The 20,375-nt window shown below is 43.5% G+C and overlaps 2 protein-coding genes across 3 annotated transcripts; one reads left to right on the forward strand and one right to left on the reverse strand.

The window, feature by feature from the left end:
* Positions 1-865: 865 nt before the first annotated feature.
* atg9b (autophagy related 9B) lies at positions 866-11,908 on the reverse strand. The gene is made up of 15 exons (XM_058392015.1): positions 11,806-11,908; positions 10,919-11,078; positions 9,915-9,960; positions 9,740-9,802; positions 9,391-9,561; positions 7,151-7,292; positions 6,278-7,026; positions 5,971-6,124; positions 5,629-5,808; positions 5,272-5,517; positions 4,868-5,103; positions 4,627-4,729; positions 3,926-4,010; positions 3,151-3,290; positions 866-2,713 (listed from the first exon to the last, which is right to left on the reverse strand). The coding sequence occupies exons 2-14, from the start codon at positions 11,025-11,027 to the stop codon at positions 3,163-3,165; spliced, it is 2,412 nt and encodes an 803-aa protein (XP_058247998.1). The 5' UTR covers positions 11,028-11,078; positions 11,806-11,908; the 3' UTR covers positions 866-2,713; positions 3,151-3,162.
* abcb8 (ATP-binding cassette, sub-family B (MDR/TAP), member 8) lies at positions 8,372-19,975 on the forward strand. 2 transcript variants are annotated; one of them, XM_058392039.1, is made up of 16 exons: positions 8,372-8,502; positions 13,814-14,141; positions 14,229-14,384; positions 14,565-14,659; positions 14,750-14,855; positions 15,189-15,350; positions 16,295-16,380; positions 16,551-16,648; positions 16,724-16,829; positions 16,916-16,949; positions 17,074-17,210; positions 17,300-17,394; positions 17,536-17,669; positions 18,304-18,451; positions 18,554-18,804; positions 19,579-19,975. In XM_058392039.1, the coding sequence occupies exons 2-16, from the start codon at positions 13,878-13,880 to the stop codon at positions 19,663-19,665; spliced, it is 1,959 nt and encodes a 652-aa protein (XP_058248022.1). In that variant the 5' UTR covers positions 8,372-8,502; positions 13,814-13,877; the 3' UTR covers positions 19,666-19,975. The 2 variants fall into 2 exon arrangements, with proteins under 2 accessions (XP_058248022.1, XP_058248012.1); XM_058392029.1 differs by lacking the exon at positions 8,372-8,502 and adding an exon at positions 13,034-13,248.
* Positions 19,976-20,375: the final 400 nt, after the last annotated feature.

Here is a 20,375-nt window from a genome sequence, read left to right on the forward strand (position 1 = left end):
TGAAGATTTTAACCCATTATCAGGTATTTTGAGTGGATTTTACATTTTTTTTTAGATTATTATGAAATGACATTTAAGCCATAATGGTATTTAATAATTTCAGTACACATGATTGAATCTTACTTTTCTGAGCTCCACCAGTGGAAGATACATTAGAGGTTACCGTGCTGTTCCCTCTCTAACGGCTTTGTCTGATCAAACAAAGAGGTCAGGATCAAACCAGACACTGGTTGTGCCACTCTAATAAAGAAAATTACTCTCATGTTATTAATACACTGCATTACAATCATGTAATCACCGCATTATGACTTATTCTGTGTAATAACCATGTTATTACCATGTAATTACTTTTTTTTTATTAAATATATATACACACAAATTTACAGAGTATAAAATGGGTTAAAGGACCCATAAAAGATGAAGTACAGACACTTTTTCATTTTTTTTGGTTTGGTTTATTTTTTAAATAAGTGTTGCTTTGATCAGAAAAAAAAAAAAACAAAAACAGAAAACTAATATTAAGATAAATATTAAAAGCAACCAAAACATATAGCACCTTGTACAGTCAGAATGTAGACTGCTCATAGTGGTCATGATATAACAATCATGTAAAAATCACCAATCAATTTATTTATTTTTTTATAGTCAGTTGTGTAAACGTGTTTGTGTATCAGGTGACTCACACACTCCCGTTTCCACCCCCGGAGCGACACATTATATACGCACCAAAAATAAATACTGTACATTACCTAGCTGTAAATGTGCAGAGGTATTTCAGGCTGTGTTAAATAGTAATGCATTTGCCCTGATGTAAAACAAACGAACAAACAAATAAACGTAGTCAGCGTGTCATAAAGCCATGTGCTTGTTTTGTTTTTTTTCCTCTTCCTTAAAAGCAATACTTATATTTCAGACACGATAAATGCGGTCGGTGAAACTGTTTCATCTATCAGCTGTGAGAGAGGATTAACGGTTTATGGAAGCGGCGCTAGCCATCTGGTCTTCCTAACGGCCCCTAGACCATACATTATTTATCCGAGCGCGGTATGAAACTTTAAGAAAATCCATCTTTCCTTGTCAAGATAACAAAAGCCCTAAGGCTTGATGGATTAAAGGCTAATTCATCAGTTAGCTAATGAGGCGTTAATATTGAGAAAAAAAACGCATGTCGCTTCCTTGTCCTTTGTCATTTATGCACCATCAATGTGTTTTATAGTCAGGTTGAATTCTCCATTCTGATTGGTCAGATCATTTTTTTTACACCATTTTTATTTTTCCGCATTATTTCCTAAGGAGTCTCCATTTCACCAAGACATTTTGGACAATTTCATGCTCCCAACTTTGTAGGAACAGTTTGGGGATGACCCCTTCCTGTTCCAACATGACTGCACACCAGTGACCAAAGCAAGGTCCATAAAGACATGGATGAGGGAGTTTGGTGTGGAGGAACTTGACTGGCCTGCACAGAGTCCTGACCTCAACCCCATAGAACACCTTTGGGATGAATTAGAGCGGAGACTGTGAGCCAGGCCAAAACTGGGACGTCTGCCTTTACCTCCACATGAATGTAATATGGAGTTGTCTCCCGCCCTTTACAGCTATAACAGCTTCAACTCTTCTGGGAAGGCTTTCCACAAGGTTTAGGAGTGTGTTTATGGGAATTTTTGACCGTTCCTCTAGAAGCGCATTTGTGAGGTCAGGCACTGATGTTGGACGAGAAGGTCTGGCTCACAGTCTCCGCTCTAATTCATCACAAAGGCCAGTCAAGTTCCTCCACACCAAACTCACTCATCCATGTCTTTATGGACTAGTGCATGAAATTGTCCCAAATGTCTTGGTATGAAGCTGAAGCATTAAGAGTTCCTTTCACTGGAACTAAGGGGCCGAGCCCAACCCCTGAACTAAATGATCTGGAGGGGTGTCCCAAAACTTTTGGCAATCTAGTGTAGCTGTTATAAATGAATTTAAATGCTAGCTATAAACAGATAAAAATCACCAGGTCATTTTCTGACTGATTAAATTGTACTTGCTGTGGCATAAGGGAAAAAAACACTTCAGGACATGTTGTTATTGGGAAACGGATAAAACTCTGCTTCAACTCCATCTTTGATAATTTTCCTATAACAGTGCACCCAAGTGTGTTCTTCCTTATTTACATGATTTGCCAAAAAAAAAAAAAAGTTTAGTGTCACTGTGACAATGAAAAAGCAGCAGACATAAAACTGTGTGTACGTTTCAGCACCTCTGTAGAAAGTACTCAGGACACTTCATAAAGATTCTAAAATGACTGAGAAAAAATCTGGTAGGTTTACAAACCTTTCGTAGATCTTAGCGCAGCACATGCAAAATAATACACAACAAAACCCTTTAGGGAAAAAAAAAAAACCCTAACAAACCTTTTTTTCCTGCCACTCACGAGCGAGTTCACATTCTTCTGAAGCCGAGCTCCTGCTCCTACTGAACAGCACACAACCTTGATCTGAGAATGAAAACTCACCCACACGTCAACAGAAAAAAAAAGAAAAAAGTCCTTCTAATGAAACATCTAAGCGAGAGGAGAAGATGGTCGGTGCCATCTGCAGGTCCAGAACACCATGACTCCTCGAGGTGGGAAGACCGGTGAAGCGAAGGCTCCGTGATACGACTGGTACGATCAAGAAGCTTCGAGTTAAACTAAGGCCACGACGTTCTTCCAGAAAACGAATGCGAAAGGCTGTGAAAGAGAGAAGAGGAAGTGAATCATAGGAACAAGCAGTAAGAAATAAAAATCTTTTTACCACAGAGCTGTCGGACCATCAAGTCCCGAGGTGTTGATTAGTTTTCTATAACAGCAGCTTTGGCAGCTAGAAATCAGACACTCGTAATACGTTATTGGCTTCTGCAGTGATAACCGACACAGCGAGCCGACTTTAAAATGTTTTTTTATCTTTAGTTAGACTTTATGGAAGTGTCAGAGATCTGTAACAGTCGGGGGAGGAGTTTGTGCTGGTTTCTCTGTAACAAGCTGTGTTGTTATCATAACTTCAAGAATACTTGCTATGAACGTATCTGTTTACAGGAACTTGTCTTGTGAGAAACGTTAACGCGGGACAGAGGAGATCGTATGGACAGACGGAGATAGCGTGTGAAACAGAACATGTGGTGGTTAACCTTTAAGGCACTTCAGCTGCTCGTCCCGCTCGTGTGACTGGTGCGATGTGGGGCGGAGCTGCTGTTGATCTCTTCTTCCTCCTCCTCTTCCTCCAGCCATCCTCCCAGCCGGAGAGGGGAGGGCACCTGAGGCGTGGAAACTATCATAAAGAGATGCGCGATTGTTATTTAGTTAAAATATACTGAGAAGATAACAATATACTAAATCACATAACATATACACATATATAAATTATTGTCAAAAGTTTTGGAACACCCCTCCAAATCAGAGACTGTGAGCCAGACCTTCTTGTCCAACATCAGTGCCTGACCTCACAAATGTGTTTCTAGAGGGACGGTCAAACATTCCCATAAACACACTCCTAAACCTTGTGGAAAGCCTTCCCAGAAGAGTTGAAGCTGTTATAGCTGTAAAGGGGCGGGAGACAACTCCATATTACATTCATGTGGAGGTAAAGGCAGACGTCCCAGTTTTGGCCTGGCTCACAGTCTCCACTCTAATTCATCCCAAAGGTGTTCTATCGGCTGTTCCCACAAAGTTGGGAGCATGAAATTGTCCAAAATGTTTCGGTACGCTGAGGCATTAAGAGTTCCTTTCACTGGAACTAAGGGGCCGAGCCCAACACCTGAATTCAATGATTTAGAGTGGTGTCCCAAAACTTTTGCCAATATAGTGTATATATGATTATATGGCAAATTCCCCCAGATTTCTAATCCACTTAATAATTATGACTGGTGTTACAAATGTACAGCATTTTTCAAAGCAAACACTCACCAACACTTGCACCGAAGTCCCTTGATGACACGTGCGGATGTGACTGACCGGGTCCACGCTGACACGGGAACTTCTGCTGATGCACCTATCAGAAGTAACGACCTTTATCTTAATTCGTGGTTATAATATATAACATACACCGGGCATCAGCCATAACATTATGACCACTGACAGGTGAAGTGAATAAGACTGATGATCCCCTCATCATGGCACCTGTTAGTGGGTGGGATATATTAGGCAGCAGGTGAACATTTTATCCTCAAAGTTGATGCGTTAGAAGCAGGAAAAATGGACAAGCGTAAGGATTTGAGCTTCGAGTTTAACGAAGGGCCAAATTGTGATGGCCAGACCAGACCTGGATCAGAGCATCTCCAAAACTGCAGATTAAAACTGTGGGATGTTCCTGGTCTGCAGTGGTCAGTATCTTAAAGGATCTGCTGCTAACATCACGGTGCCAGATAACACAGCACACCATCAGGGATCTAGTGTCAGAACTGTTTAAGCAGCAAAAGGGGGACCAACACAATATTAAGCAGGTGGTCATAATGTTATGACTGATTGGTATGTATATATACACACACACACACCACATACAGGCAGGTGACGAATTCAAGGAAAACCAATCCACTTGGAGTATTAGAATTCTCCTGTAGGTGTGTGATCTGTAAGATATACGTTATTTTCCCCGAGGCAGCACTTACCTCATGCATGTAGATGGCATGAAGGCTCATCTCGGCTGATGCGAACTCGGAGAGGAGGGCTGAACTGGACTGGCCGTACATCCTCGACTCGCTGGTGCACATGCTGGATAGTAATGAGAATGTCCACTCAGAATTGTTTAATTATTTTAACTTTGTCAAAATGAATGAAAGAATTAGACATTAGTTGATCATCCAAATGACAGCACAGGTTCCACATTACTGCTGTGTTTAATGTGATTACCTGTCAGCGGCACTGCTTTGGTACACTGGACCTTCATGATGTTGAGGAACGGACGGCTGGAGGACATGAGAGCGCGAGCGCCCGGCGTGAGGCTGCTGAGATGATGAGAGCGAGGCTAGGACGCTAGCGGCGGCCGATGCCGTACTGCTCTGAGGAACAAAACGACGGTTCCAACCCGGCAACCCGGACGCCGTCAGGACCGGATGAGCTAGAACACTCGCTAGAAGGGTATCCGGCTGTGGGGGGAGATAATGATTTGTCACAGTGAGACAAGGCAGTCAGGAGCATGTATTAAATATTCATTTTTAAAAAATTATTATTATCGGTTCAAGGACAGGACAGCGACTGCTTCCACCTGAAAACAATATTTTGCCAAAGTTAAGAAAATATAGTGATAAACCCACAGCAGTGGCAGAGTCGTTAGACAGCAGCGAGGTGCAGAGCGGAGCCTCGGAGAGCAGGAGCTGAGGGTTCGGTCCAGCCTGAGCGTCATGCTGCACCTTCTCACGCATATGGCTGATGAACAGCGAGCTGTCCTGAGGCGGCTGCCAGCGAGGGTTCTTCAGAGTGAAGTGAACCAGCGACAACTCAGTCTTGCCGTTTTCAGCCTGCTGGTACACGGACGCCTCGGTCTGGCCCTCTGACATCCACTGAGAGCCGAGAAAAAAACGTTAGATTAAAAAAAGAACGTGTAGCTATTCCATGTATTTAAGTAAAAACTAAACAAAAGAAACCTCTACTGTGTTTCTTTTCACACACACCTGTGGGTTGCCATGTCGGCGAATATCCATCTGCGCAAAGGAGCATATATCACCGACGCCCACCACCTCCACGGTGAAGTTGCGCAGGAAGTCGATGATCTCCAGAGACTTGCTCCGGAGGACGAAGATGAGGATGAAGGGCGTGATGATGGGACTGAGCAACTCCTCCAGTATAAAGACCTGCAGAGATTCACACAGTTGTGGGTTAACTAATGAAACTCGTTCTTGTCTACTGCGAAAGTGTATGGAAGGCTGGAGTATCTATAAACGGATAAAAATATCACAGACACGATCGTGAGAAGTGCATTCTTAAATGTAACAAATGTGCTGCGTATTTCTCACCGCTTTGTACTGGAATAGCTGCGCTAGCTCGTCGCGCGTCTCACTCTTGTTGGCGTTACCCTTCCAGTGATCGGGCATGTAGTGGATGTGCGCCAACACGCACTGTAGCAGCTGCTCCGGGCACCACACCATATGCTCGTCTGGTATAAAGGACCTGCCGGGGAGCACAAAGCCACAAGGTCACTTCTTCACAGGTGCACCAGACTGTTTACATGTAATCGTTTAATATCCGTGTCTGTGTGTAATCAACATCAGCAAGACGGATGAAAGGAGGAAGCGGATAACAAAATACAGAGGATTTTCATACCTGGCAACGGTGACGATGACGCCAAGAGCGGTCCCTGTGGTGAGGACATGCTGTACAGCGAGGACGTCTTCGTCGTAGATGGTTAGCGCGACCAGCACAGCTAGCAGTGAGCCAGCGAAGAAGGCAGCGCTCCGGGCCAGCACGGCGAGCAGGGGCGAGTTGAAGGCGTTCATGTATTTGGCGGCAGGACGATAGGCGCGGCCAAGGCGCTCGCGAAGCTCGTGGTCCAGCTCGTTGAAGTGGCGAAGGTAGAGACGTCCATAAAGCGACCAGCGGCGCGTGCCCAGGCTGCCCGGTTCACGCTTGATGGCTTCTGCGTAACTGAAGAAGGCGTACAGCGCCTGCCACACCAGCACGAGCGGACACAGCAGCAGGTTGGCCACGCCCGCCAGCAGGATGGTGTGACTCAGCTGCCGCGCCAGCTCCAGGCGCTCGCTCGCTCGCTTGTACTTCGGGTGCAGGCTCCATTTGTTCTGAAAGGGTGAACCCGGCCCCCAGAACAGGATCAGCTCAAAGTTGTACTTGAGGCCTTGCGTGAGGAAGACCACGTCCCCGAGGAAGGGCATGCGCAGGTGCACGGGCAGCAGCGACTTGTTGATCATGGCTACTGTGTAGTTCTTGAAGCGCAAAATGCGGTGGTAGATGTCCAGCTCGGTCAGCTCTTTCTTGTGGATGCACATCTGCTGCTCGCGCTGGAGCCTGATGAGTCGCCCCTGCACTTCCTGCCAGCTGAAGTTGCACAGTTCGTCCTGCAGTTCGAAACAAAAAAAAAAACAGCTTACAGAGAGGTCTGAGGTGCCTTCAAGGATCATCATCTAAACTAATATACAGTCACATGACTCGTGAAAATGACGCAGTCCACACTCTACTCACCATGCTGATCTTCAGGGCTTTGATATAAAACTGGCGGATCTCCCAGTAACTCAGAACGTTGCAGAACACCTTGCCGAGCCGATAGATCCAAAAGATAGCTGCCATTATGAGGAGAAAGATGATCCAGCTGTTGCCTTGAATCCTGAACACAACACATCCAGATGTTTCCCAGTGCATTTTCATCTAGTTCACAATCAATCACACGTCCTACGCTCACCAATTTCCGGGGAAGATTTTCGGAATTTACTGTCCCGATTTTCACGGTGTTCTGCTGATATGCTGTAGTCGCCGATATTTTACACGCCGGCGTTCACGGTAAACATTTGTGAGCGCAGGCCTCGGACTAGGCGACGTAAAATATATATATATAATGAACTATAAACCGTGGGATACTTTATCACAGAAGACATTACAATTGTTATGAAGCAGTAATTCTCATTTTATTTTGTCACTAGAGGCTTGCAATGTGTGTGTGTGTGTGTGTGTGTGTGTTGTCAACAAGTCACACACTAATAAAACATTGTGCATCCATTCAAATACTGTGCATCCAAACAAATATTAAAATATGATTAAATTAAACAAACACTGAGGAAAGGACACAGTGATGATACAGTGTGTGTGTGTGTGTGTGTGTGTGTGTGTGTGTTCGCTCTATACTCCATCTTTCTCCACTTCACAGCTGAAAGGGACGGCGATAATGTTCCAAATCGAGCGCTGACACTGGAGACTCCTTCCAAGAACTTAAAATAATTAAGTCTAAATATTTAAGTCTAATTAATGAAAAATAACTAATTTACTTAGTAAATTAATTTAAATAATTAAGTCTAATTAATAAAAAGTTCATAAAGTATATATAATGGTGATGTTTTTGTCATTTGTTAGAGGAATAGAGGAAGGTTATTCGTTTTCTGATCTCTCTCTCATTATTTTTTTATTTTTTTTATTTTTTTTTAAAGGGCACCGATGATGATTTCAGCCAAACCAAGCACATGCTGTTCTTGGACAGAGACCACGCTGGAACCGTGTCATCTCTGATAACTGACCCGTTTTTGGCTCGCAAAACACGATGACGTCCTATCCAAACACTGCAGGAAGCTAAAATGGGTGGAGTCAGTGAAACATGACAGACAAACAATTTAAAAAAGGACAGCAGATAAAACAGATCTTCTGAGAAAGCAGATCTGTTCCATGTAGAGAGCCACAGAAATAGCAAGCTACGTGACAGCAAGTTCTCCTCTGCTGGTGTCGCAATAAAGGTGTTTATTTACAGTCTGGAGGGCTATTGCAGAGGGACGAAGAGAAGGAGGAGAAGAAAAAAAATACACGACTGGATCGAACACAGAGATCCTGAGGTGAGGTGATGAAGGTTTCAGAAATGACTTCCCTAAATTCTGTTAAATTCTTCATTCTGTTGGGTTAGATGGTGGTGTTGACTTAAAGGACAGGAGGTATGTTGGGCTATTTCATTTCAAAAAAATTTTAAAAGAAAGCTTCCAGAAGCATTTTCGGGGGCCAAGCACCCAGACTCTGTGAGCCAAAAACATCCACAGACACACTTTTGGCCTGTTATTGTTAACGTTTGAGTAGCACCTCAGGGTGTGGTCCTGAAGATGTCTACCAAGTCGTCACTCGTTGCTGAGATACGGCCTTTGGTGTCAGATTCGTTGACCCGTTACGGGCAAAATGTTTGAAGCATTCAAAATTCCTCTATTCACTTTTATGAGGCTTACTCTGAACGTGACATCTGCCAAATTTGGGGTTGACTGGACATCATTTGTTATGAATTGATGCTGAAGGGTGTGTTGAACTCGTCTCGACCATGGAAATCCAGAGATCCCATTTTTTGGCTTTTATATTTTGGACACACATTTTAAAAGTTATGACAATGAGCATACTTCCAACTGGACCCAGATTTGACCTGATGGTGGAGCTACAGCATTAGGAGCAATTGGCTCAAATTTGGTGGGAATGTTCTTTAGGCTCTCACCTATCAGTGTGCCAAATTTCATAACTTTTTACCAGACGGTTCTATGGGTTGGAAGTAGGTTGAATAACTAAGGTGCTATACCGCTGTGGTGCTTGGACCCCAAAACCCACGATGTTCTTTCATTTTTTTAAAGGAACTGTTGACGTTTTCTGTACTGAGATGTTTGTTTAAGAAGGAGTCTCCAGTGTCAGTGTTAAGCTTGTTGTTATGTGCTGTTGAGAGAAAGTAATCAACGTCAAGCGACCTCGCTCACCTCTCAGCGCACTGCTCAGGCAGCAGGATGGCATCCGGCAGTGTGACCTTAGTCCTGTCCAGCGGGTTCACCCCCGGCCCGGTGTGGTTCACGGCTCGGTTGGCGAACAGCACGTCATAATCCACACAGTTGAAGAGGAAGGTGGTGAACGTGACGACAAACAGGAACTGCCTGAAAGAGCGCAATTCGAGGAAATGCAAGAATAAGGACAAAGTTTGATTTAAAATTCTCAATTCTGATTGGCTGGAAGGTTTCCAAGTCAAACTCTCCAGGATGTTAGAAAATAATCCATTCAGAGTGATTACTTTCCTCCGAGCATTTCATTCCTTACATAACGACGTCTACTTACACAAGTTCAAAGAACTCGGATAGCATCATACAGGAGAAGCCATTTTTCTGATGGAAATGATAAATGTACACAAACTTGGTTAAGGAATTTAGCAGACAGGAAGCATGCTTGAATTAGATCACTTATGGTACATTTAGAACTAAATAGAAATCTAGAGGAACGTCATGGGAAGGATATTCTAGTGAAGAAATTGTCAAGGTTCTTGATGTGATGCCAGGAATCTAGAAGAGACAAACAAGAAAGAGCTGCATCAGTAATAGATCGGTAATAGAAACTTGAAGCCTTCTTTAAGGCTTCAAGTTTAAGAAAGCATGAATATAATAAGGAAATGCTTTTCCTCACACTGGTTTGGTCAGGTTGTTGTAACGTAATCTGTTACAACTTGACAAATGTTTGTACGCAGGACAAAAGTCCGTTTTTCAAGTAGATGTTTGAGCAAACACAACATCCCATAATGCAACACAGCTATAGGATGCTGAGACTCCGCACAGCTAGTTAGCGAGCTATGAGATGACGAGCACAATGCGGTTTGAAGCTGGCATTCCTGAAAGTTTTCTGATGAGGAGGTGAGAGAACTGGATGTTACATTAAAGCGCCACCGCACCGCTCAAACACCACATATGTGCACCGATCAGGCATAACATTATGACCACCTGTATAATGTAGTGTTTTGCTGCTAAAACAGCCCTGACCCGTCCTGCACTGTGTATTCTGACCCCTTTCTATCAGAACCAGCATTAAATTCCTCAGCAGTTTGAGCAACAGTAGCTCGTCTGTTGGATCGGATCACACGGGCCAGCCTTCACTCCCCACGTGCATCAATGAGCCTTGACCGCCCATGACCCTGTCGCCGGGTCACCACTGTTCCTTCCTTGGACCACTTTTAATAGATACTGACCACTGCAGACCGGGAACACCCCACAAGAGTTTTGTAGATGCTCTGATCCAGTCGTCTGGCCATCACAATTTGGCCCTTCATCAAACTCAAAAACTCAAATCCTTACACTTGTCCATTTTTCCTGCTTCTAACACATCAAAATGTTCACTTGCTGTCTAATATATCCCACCCACTAACAAGTGCCATGATGAGGAGATCATCAGTCTTATTCACTTCACCTGTCCCATGCCTGATCGGTGTATGTAGGCGATTATTGATCAGTATTCTGATCATATGGTTACCTTTCAGTCCCTCAGGCACATGAATCAGCAGATCCTCCTCTCCCGGGGGCGAGTCCTCCTCGTAGTCCTCTAGTCTCTGGTACTCCTGGTAGGTTTCAAAGTCAGCCATCGTGCTTCACATTCTCCTGTGTGTTCAGTCAATCATCACAGATCCTTACGGCTGGAAAGAAAAAAAAACAAGATCAGGATTTAATGTGACGGATGAAAATGTGACAGATCTCAGCTCAACTCCTGATCTCTGATTGGTCTGAGGTTTAAAAATAACTGCAACAACATCCTGTTTACGATGCAGGTCATGCTGACAAACAACGGGTCGCTATCCATCACCGGAAAAAAATGTGTGTAAAAGACGTACTGGCAATGATTCAACTTCTAAAAGGAAAATAAAATAGCTAGCTCATGTAAAACCAGGCACACGATGACACTGCCAGGGGCCGTATCCCAAATCACGCCTTCAACCACTTGTAAGTGCACTTCATCTCCTTCACCGTAACGTCCATGGAGTGCACTTGTATAGCCAATAGGCGGTCGTTTGAAACACCGCCAACATCCCAGAAGCATGACACAATGACTTGTGAAAGATGAAAATTAGATTTAACAGATCGAGTTTAGCTCAGATACTCGACTCAAAATCACGTGAAACATTTCGACTTTATCTTAAAACTTTACAAATATGAAAATATCTCACTGACGATTAATCTCATCCTGTCTAAGCTAAGTAAGTGAGCTAGCAGCTAGCTGGTGAAATGACTAACAATAGTGTTTACGTAACTCAGCTCGCATTGCATTGCTACGATGTTATTTAATTTGCTTAAAATATAGAAAATGTTAATAGAAACTACGAATATATATGTATATATAGTTTATAAACACGCCGCAGCTCTTACCGCAGGGACCACAGAGACGCCGTTTGTGTTGTTAGGCTTTTCTCTCCTTAACAAAAACAGACATGTCAACAAACCCCCATGACGTCACCGTGACGTAAACTTGACGCGAATTCCGTCTTGTTATATTTTTTCTACTGTTATTTTTATTTATTTTATTTTTTTGTAAATAACACGAGGCAGTAATTTGAACGAATATATATATATATATATAAACAGCCTTTCTGGAAAAAGGTGTGCTTGTTTATTTGTTTGTTTGTTTAATGATAAAAGGATAGTGTGGTGTTCTTTTGGTATTGGTGGACGAGCAGGTGCTTAAGATCAAGAAGAAGAAGAAGAAGATAAAAAAGGAAGAGATAAAGAAGTTAAAGAAATAGATAAGAAAGAAAGAAAATAAAAGTGTAGATGGATGAGTAAGTGATTTTAAGATCAGGAAGAAGAAGAATGTTCATGAAAGAAAGAAAGAAAAGAACAGATTAAAGAAGATTTGGGAAACAACTGAGAAAAATATTTAAGCGTCAGAAGAAGGAAATTCTTATAAGATTCAGAATATTCAACTGTCTTGGAAGAAGATCGATAGATTCAGAAGATTCACGGAGGAATGAAGAAGATTTTTCAGAGGAAAAAGACTCAAAGTAGGCTTAAGAGGGTCCAGAGGAAGATTCAGAAAATATTTCAGAGGAAGATTGAGGAGATCCAGAGGAAGATTCATAAGATTCATTAGATTCAATGTAAGATTCATAAGATTCATTAGATTTATTAGATTAATTAGAGGAGTCACTAGGTTCATTATCATTAGAAGATTCATTAGATGCATTAGATTCATTAGAAGAGTCACTAGATTCATTAGAAGACTCATTAGAAGATTCAAAAGAATATTCTTTAGAAGATTTACAGGAAGAAGAGCACGAGTATAAGGAACTTAAAAACTCTTCAGCTAGAAATATATTATAGTTGCATTACAATTTACTAAACGTTATTTTTTATAATCTTTTAACCTTCACCCTCCCCCGCCCCCTAGCGACAATAAATAAAAACGACAGAGAACCCTGACTACAGGTGCGTTCTAAATTACTTATACCAATCTGATTCCGGATTTCGGCTTCCTATTGGCTGGATGGTGGCTTGCTGAACCGTCTGCGCGTGCGCACAAATGACTAGCCAATCGCAAAACGGAACACCGGACCAATCTGACCAATCGTAGAGTAGGAGGCGTGATTTCTTCGGATAATGCCTGCGGGACAGTTTAAAAATGGCGGCGCATGTATAGCTTGCTGTAAACTGTATTAATTGAAGCTGTTGTTAGTTGTTTACAAAGTTCAGTTTTCATAATTAGATAGTGATAATGTTTCACATTTTGCGCTGCAGTCGATTAACACAAGGTTCGGATCGATTATTGCGATATAATGTGACTAAATCAAGGGACTTGCTGCTGCATTCCAGCCGGTATGAGACTTTACAACCCCGTTATTCACGCTGAAAAACTAAACCGAAAAGATATATAACACTTTTGTTGTGTTGTGTTGTTTTTGTGTGAGTGTCGGACAGGGTGCTTCAAAACAAATCTCAAAAATCTACATGTTGAGACAAGTGACAGGCTTATTGAATCATTTTACTGAATCGGTTCCGATTCATGTGATTCGAGTGATTCATTTGACTCCACACAGACAGCAGTTTCAGCCTCATACTTTCACACTGTAACTGTACATGTGACAACGTTTCAGTGTTTAAGAATGTTCCTTATCCTGTTTAATGTCTGTTGAATTTTCAATTATGAATGGTTAGAACATGCTTAAATTATATTTAAAAATTGAATCGTTGGCAAATGACTTCGGTATGAGAGGAATCAAACACTTCTACATGTGCTGTGATTGGAAAGTAATCAACTACGCAGTGCTCAAAGTAACTCCACCTGATTACACCATCCTGGGTCGGGTAGAATTCCGTATCTAGTGATTTGGCCCTCCAGTGGATTTGGGATTCACTACATGGCTTCTTCACTTTGTTACAGATATGGACAGCGCTCAAGACAATGGACCACTTATCAATCCTCATCCAACAGCACAATCATCCGGATGTGGAGCCAGGCTCAAAAAGCACTCCGACTCGTGACCCGGCATCGCCTCAAGTCACCTAGAGTGGCCTTGACGTTTGTGGTGGGACCAGCGGCTTTAACGCTTACTGCAAAACTCTTCGGCACTGTGGCTTACTGCAGCGCCAATTTCAACAACAACCTTCCTGTGAAGGCGCAGTCTACAGAGAAAATCCCAGAATTCAGCTGGGCGCTCCTCTGGGAGTTCGTCCGGCCACAGATCCTCGCATTACTTGGGGCCATAATTGTACGTCATGTCTTGTTGTTGTTATCTTAATGTTAATGTCACCTCTGAATTTCAGCCATGATTTGATGAATGGTTTACTTCTTCTAGCTTGCATTCGGAGCAGCAGCTCTGAACATCCAGATTCCACTGATGCTCGGCGATCTGGTGAACGTCGTCGCTCAGTACATGAGGGAACATGTTGGAAATTACATGAGGGACATCCGAGCACCTGCGCTCAAGCTGCTTGGTCTGTACGGCCTTCAGGTAAGATTCCTCGACTCTGTATCCACTCCAGGTTCATACTCCATAAGCTAAATGGATGGTGAAAAGAGAAGAGGTGTAGTCTAGCATTATAATTAACTAACTAACTAACTAGCTAGAACACTTGCTCTCTTTGTATTTGCTTTGTTGTGCCCTACAAACTGAACAGTGTGTGTTCTTCAGGGTCTACTGACCACCGGATACATCATCCTCCTGTCCAGGGTTGGAGAAAGCGTAGCTGCCGAGATGAGGAAATCCCTATTTGCATCGTTGCTAAGGTTCATTTTTTTGTTGATTATTAACTAAACAGCAGTGCTATGATGCAATGTCGTAAGTCTCCTTATGTTTGCGCTCACGTCCTCCTGCAGACAGGATGTTGCGTTCTTTGACGCCAATAAGACGGGGCAGCTAGTGAACCGCCTCACTGCTGACATTCAGGAGTTCAAGTCTTCCTTCAAGCTGGTTATCTCTCAGGTAAGGGGTGAAATCTCAGCTTCATACTCCAACCTCTAGATTCATTTTATTCTGCTAAAGTTAAATCCTTTGCTGAGTCGAGCTGCTAAGGCACTGAGGCAGCGATGCTCCCACCATTGTGCTTCACAGTTTTTGTAAGGGGGTCGTGTTAGCGTGAAACCACAACGTGTAAACTCCTCTGTCTTGAAGTACAAAGATCTGACACTGGAGATGCCTTCCATTAATGTTATGTAGAATTTCACGTGCGTGTCATTACTATAGCAACGATAACGTATCCAAACGAGCAAATAGATGTGGAATGAATAATCAGAATATTTTACAATCCCGTTTCAGGGTTTACGTAGCGTCACGCAGACCGTCGGCTGCTTCGTGTCGCTGTACGTGATCTCCCCGAAGCTGACGGGGCTGATGGTGGTGGTGTTGCCGTGTCTTGTCGGTGCCGGCGCTCTCATCGGCTCCTTTCTGCGCAAGCTTTCCCGAAAAGCCCAAGAACAGGTTCAGGAACCGCACCAGTTTAACGCTTCACCAAGTTTTTGGGGGTATATAAGCATAAGTACACTATATTGCCAAAGGTTTTGGGACACCCCTCCAAATCATTTCAGAGTTCAGAGGTTGGGCTTGGTCACTTAGTTCCAGTGAAAGGGACTCTTAATGCTTCAGCTTCATACCAAGACATTTTGGACAATTTCATGCTCCCTTTGTGGGAACAGTTTGGGGATGACCCCTTCCTGTTCCAACATGACTGCACACCAGTGACCGAAGCAAGGTCCATAAAGACATGGATGAGGGAGTTTGGTGTGAAGGAACTTGACTGTCCTGCACAGAGTCCTGACCTCAACCCCATAGAACACCTTTGGGATGAATTAGAGCGGAGACTGTGAGCCAGGCCAAAACTGGGACGCCTGCCTTTACATGCACATGAATGTAATATGGAGTTGTCTCCCGCCCTTTACAGCTATAACAGCTTCAACTCTTCTGGGAAGGCTTTCCACAAGGTTTAGGAGTGTGTTTATGGGAATGTTTGACCATTCCTCTAGAAGCACATTTGTGAGGTCAGGCACTGATGTTGGACAAGAAGGTCTGGCTCACAGTCTCCACTCTAATTCATCCCAAAGGTGTTCTATGGGGTTGAGGTCAGGACTCTGTGCAGGCCAGTCAAGTTCCTCCACACCAGACTCACTCATCCATGTCTTTATGGACCTTGCTTTGGTCACTGGTGTACAGTCATGTTGGAACAGGAAGGGGTCATCCCCAAACTGTTCCCACAAAGAGCATGAAATTGTCCAAAATGTCTTGGTATGAAGCTGAAGCATTAAGAGTTCCTTTCACTGGAACGAAGGGTCCGAACCCAACACCTGAATTCAATGATTTGGAGGGGTGTCCCAAAACTTTTGGCAACATAGTGTATATCACACACACGTATCTGGTTTTATTGGTAGGTGTCTAAAGCCACAGGCGTCGCTGATGAGGCTCTGGGGAACGTGAGGACAGTGAGGGCTTTCGCCATGGAGGACAGAGAACTGGAGTAGGTCTATTGTTTTCTGGTACATTCGCAAACATCTGTGTTGTAATAGTCTAAACTATCCTATATGGTTACTATAGAAACAGTGTTACCATAGAACCTTTTCAGCCCTTTGGGTTAATGTATAGTCATGAATTGTGTCCAAATCATCGGATTCATTCTGTCTGCCGCAGGACGTACGCCACAGAGGTGGAGAAGTCTGCCCTGATGAACGAAGCCCTAGGAAGAGGAATCGCAGTGTTTCAAGGACTTTCCAACATCGTCCTGAACTGTGAGTGTCAAACACATGTGGATTAACAGAAAGATAATATTCATGTGAGGTTTGTACGAATTTTTCTCTCATCAGGTTTAGTCCTGGGCACCATTTTTGCCGGCGGATCCTTAATGGCGCATAACAACATGACCCCAGGTGACCTCATGTCATTTCTCGTGGCCTCGCAAACAGTTCAAAGGTCAGCCTGATCACAGCAGCTTCTCGTTTATCTCTGATGACTTCAACGCTCTGCTCTGACGCTTCACCTCTCTCTGTCTTCTGCAGGTCCCTGGCCAGCATCTCCATTCTGTTTGGGCAGGTGATTGATGTAGTGTATTGTGTAGTGGAAAAAAAAATCATTTTCTCAATTTTTATGTCTTGGACTTAGTATCAGATAAAAGCTGTCAATCAAAATGTTCTAAATGATGTGTGTTCTTGCTCAGATGGTCAGAGGTATGAGCGCAGGAGCCCGTGTTTTTGAGTACATGACCTTGGAACCTACCATTTCCCTAACAGGCGGGAGACAGCTCCCACGCGAGTCTTTGACGGGAAGGGTGGACTTCCTGAACGTCGACTTCAGGTAGACGGCAGACGTCTTCCACCTCCTTATATGTGTCGTTTCACTTTTTTTAAGAGGGTTTTTTAAAATCACATTTTAATGTTTTGTAGTTACCCAACAAGACCTGGCAACCAGATCCTCAAGAACTTCAACCTGACTCTACCTCCATGTAAAACAGTGGCTATAGTCGGAGAATCCGGTGGAGGTGTGTGTGTGTGTGTGTGTGCGCATTTATTTACTTATTTGTCACATCTTAACTCAAGCTTATTGTACTTTCCCCACTACCTTGAGTTGCCGTTATTTTTAAGTTGCTATGGAAACCACCTGTCTCTGTGCTGCGCCTCAGGTAAATCCACCGTTGCTGCGCTGCTCGAGCGCTTCTACGACCCGAGCTGTGGAGCGGTCAAGCTTGATGGTTTGGACATCAGGACGCTGGACCCCTCTTGGCTCAGGGGTCATGTGATTGGATTCATTAGCCAGGTTCGTTCTAATAAAGTGTCAAAGGAACAGGAAAAGAGCGACAGGTTTTGTAGATCGACAGAGCCAGTCTGTCTGCCTGTCTGTCTTTCTGTACCTTCCTATTGGTCCCTGTCTTTCTGTCTGTATGACTTTATACCTGTCTGTCTGATTGTATGCTTTATACCTATCCATTTATCTCTGTATATATTTCTATCTGTCTTTCTGTCTGTGTGTCTATCTGTATTGGCAACTCCCTCTTATTCAGTCTGTCTCTCTCTCTCTCTTTTGATCACTCACTGTCTGTCTCTGTCTGTATGCCTTTCTATCTGTCTCCCTCTCTGTCACGCTGTATATCTGTCTATTTGCTTATCTACCTGTCTGTCTGTCTTTTATTTGTATACATGTCTGCCTACCTGTCTGTCTTTCTCTCTATTGGTGCCTGTTTTTATGTCAGATTGACTTCATACTTATGTGTCTATCCCTATCTGTCTGCCTGCTTGGGCATCTTTTCTGTCTGCTTCTCCGTCTGTCTCTCTTTGTCTATGTCTTTCTGTCTGTCTGTCTTTTTTTTTTAATCTGTCTCTATGTTCTGTCTGTCTGCCTGTCTGTCTTTCTGTGTATTTACCCTGCTGTTTGTTTCCGCCGTTAACGGCAGGAGCCGGTGCTCTTCGGCACCTCTGTGATGGAGAATATCCGATTCGGGAAGCCCGATGCCACAGATGCTGAAGTGATGGCTGCAGCCAAGCAGGCCAACGCCCACACCTTCATCACCAACTTCCCCGACAGCTATGACACCGTAGTGGGTCAGTGCTTTGTTTTAAAGTGGACAAAATCAGGATTACGACAACTGTAAAGCGCAAATATTTCAATTTGCATCCTACTTACCTGAGTAAAACTCCGTACAGGTGAGCGAGGTGTGACGCTGTCAGGCGGGCAGAAGCAGAGGATTGCCATCGCTCGAGCTCTGGTGAAGAACCCCAGCGTGCTGATTCTGGACGAGGCCACCAGCGCTCTGGACGCAGAGTCGGAGCGAGTGGTGCAGGAGGCGCTGGACCGAGCCACAGAGGGACGTACCGTCCTCATCATCGCCCACCGCCTCAGTACCATCCAGGGGGCGGACCTTATCTGCGTCATGAGCAGCGGCAGAGTGGTGGAGGTGGGGAGTAGAAGCGATAACTAGGGAAGAAATTATAATAGGAAAAATAATGTTACCATCATAAATCTGTGCAATTTCTGATTATTAATAAACAGCACAGCTGCCTGTATAAAAAAACACCTTTTGACCAATCAAAATCAAGAATTCTGAAACAGATACATTATATTGCCAAACATTTTGGGACGTCTGCCTTTACATGCACATGAATGTAATATGGAGTTGTCCCGTCCTTTACAGCTATAACAGTTTCAACTCTTCTGGGAAGGCTTTCCACAAGGTTTAGGAGTGTGTTTATGGGAATTATTGACCGTTCCACTAGAAGCGCATTTGTGAGGTCAGGCACTGATGTTGGATGAGAAGGCCTGGCTCACAGTCTCCACTCTAATTCATCCCAAAGGTGTTCTATGGGGTTGAGGTCAGGACTCTGTGCAGGCCAGTCAAGTTCCTCCACACCAAACTCACTCATCCATGTCTTTATGGACCTTGCTTTGGTCACTGGTGTGCAGTCATGTTGGAACAGGAAGGGGTCATCCCCAAACTGTTCCCACAAAGAGCATGAAATTGTCCAAAATGTCTTGGTATGAAGCTGAAGCATTAAGAGTTCCTTTCACTGGAACGAAGGGGCTGAGCCCAACCCCTGAAAAACAACCCCTGAATTCAGTGATTTGGAGGGGTGTCCCAAAACTTTTGGAAATAGAGTGTATCTTAAACATGACATCTTAGAGGTGGGATCATCTCTTTTTTTTTTCTTTTTGTTTAAATTTTTCCCTGCAGGCTGGAACTCATGTGGAGTTACTGAGGAGAGGAGGTCTGTACGCCGATCTGATCAAAAGACAGCGAGCTAACGAACAGAAGCACTGAAACCCAGGAAGTGGAGCACATCAGCGGAGTGTTCCCTGGGCGTTCCCTGGGCGTTCCCTGGGCGTTCCCTGGGCGTTCCCTGGGCGTTCCGTGGGCGTTCCCTGGGCGTTTAACCCTCATATAATACTTTTATCATTCTAAAGAGATGATTGATTTTAGAATTTGATCTGCATTTGATTCGATCAGTTATTAAAGCTTCCCAAAGTGGAAAGATTTTAATGAACAGTTTTTAAAAATAATTAAATACGTAAAAGTATCGATCATTTCCATGTTGTGTATATCGACGTATGTGTATAGTAAATTTAAAAATGTAAAAAAAAATTGTAAAATAAATATTATGAATAAATGTCGTCATACACTGGAACAGAGATGAGCATTTGATGTTGTTGCTGAATCACAGTTTATAAATTTTGTAAATAACAGCACCACCATCTGGCCGAGTTTCGAATATCTTCCTTTGCGCTTGGTCTGCGTTGCATTTTGCTTTTGTTTGCATTTAGTCCTGAAATCAAGATTTACTAGAAAACCATAGGAAAAAACCCAACAGACTAGTCTGTGAAGATTCTCAATCATCCAGGTGAGGATATCTGTGATCTAAGTTATGTTATGTCAACTGGACTTCTTTTTTCCTTTTTTCAGTTATACACAGTCCCGATACATACCCAGGGTTGCCAAGTATGGACCTGAAAAAGAATCCTCTTGTGTCAAAA

Source organism: Hemibagrus wyckioides, linkage group LG01 (assembly GCF_019097595.1).
Source record: "Hemibagrus wyckioides isolate EC202008001 linkage group LG01, SWU_Hwy_1.0, whole genome shotgun sequence".
Lineage (NCBI taxonomy): Eukaryota > Metazoa > Chordata > Actinopteri > Siluriformes > Bagridae > Hemibagrus > Hemibagrus wyckioides.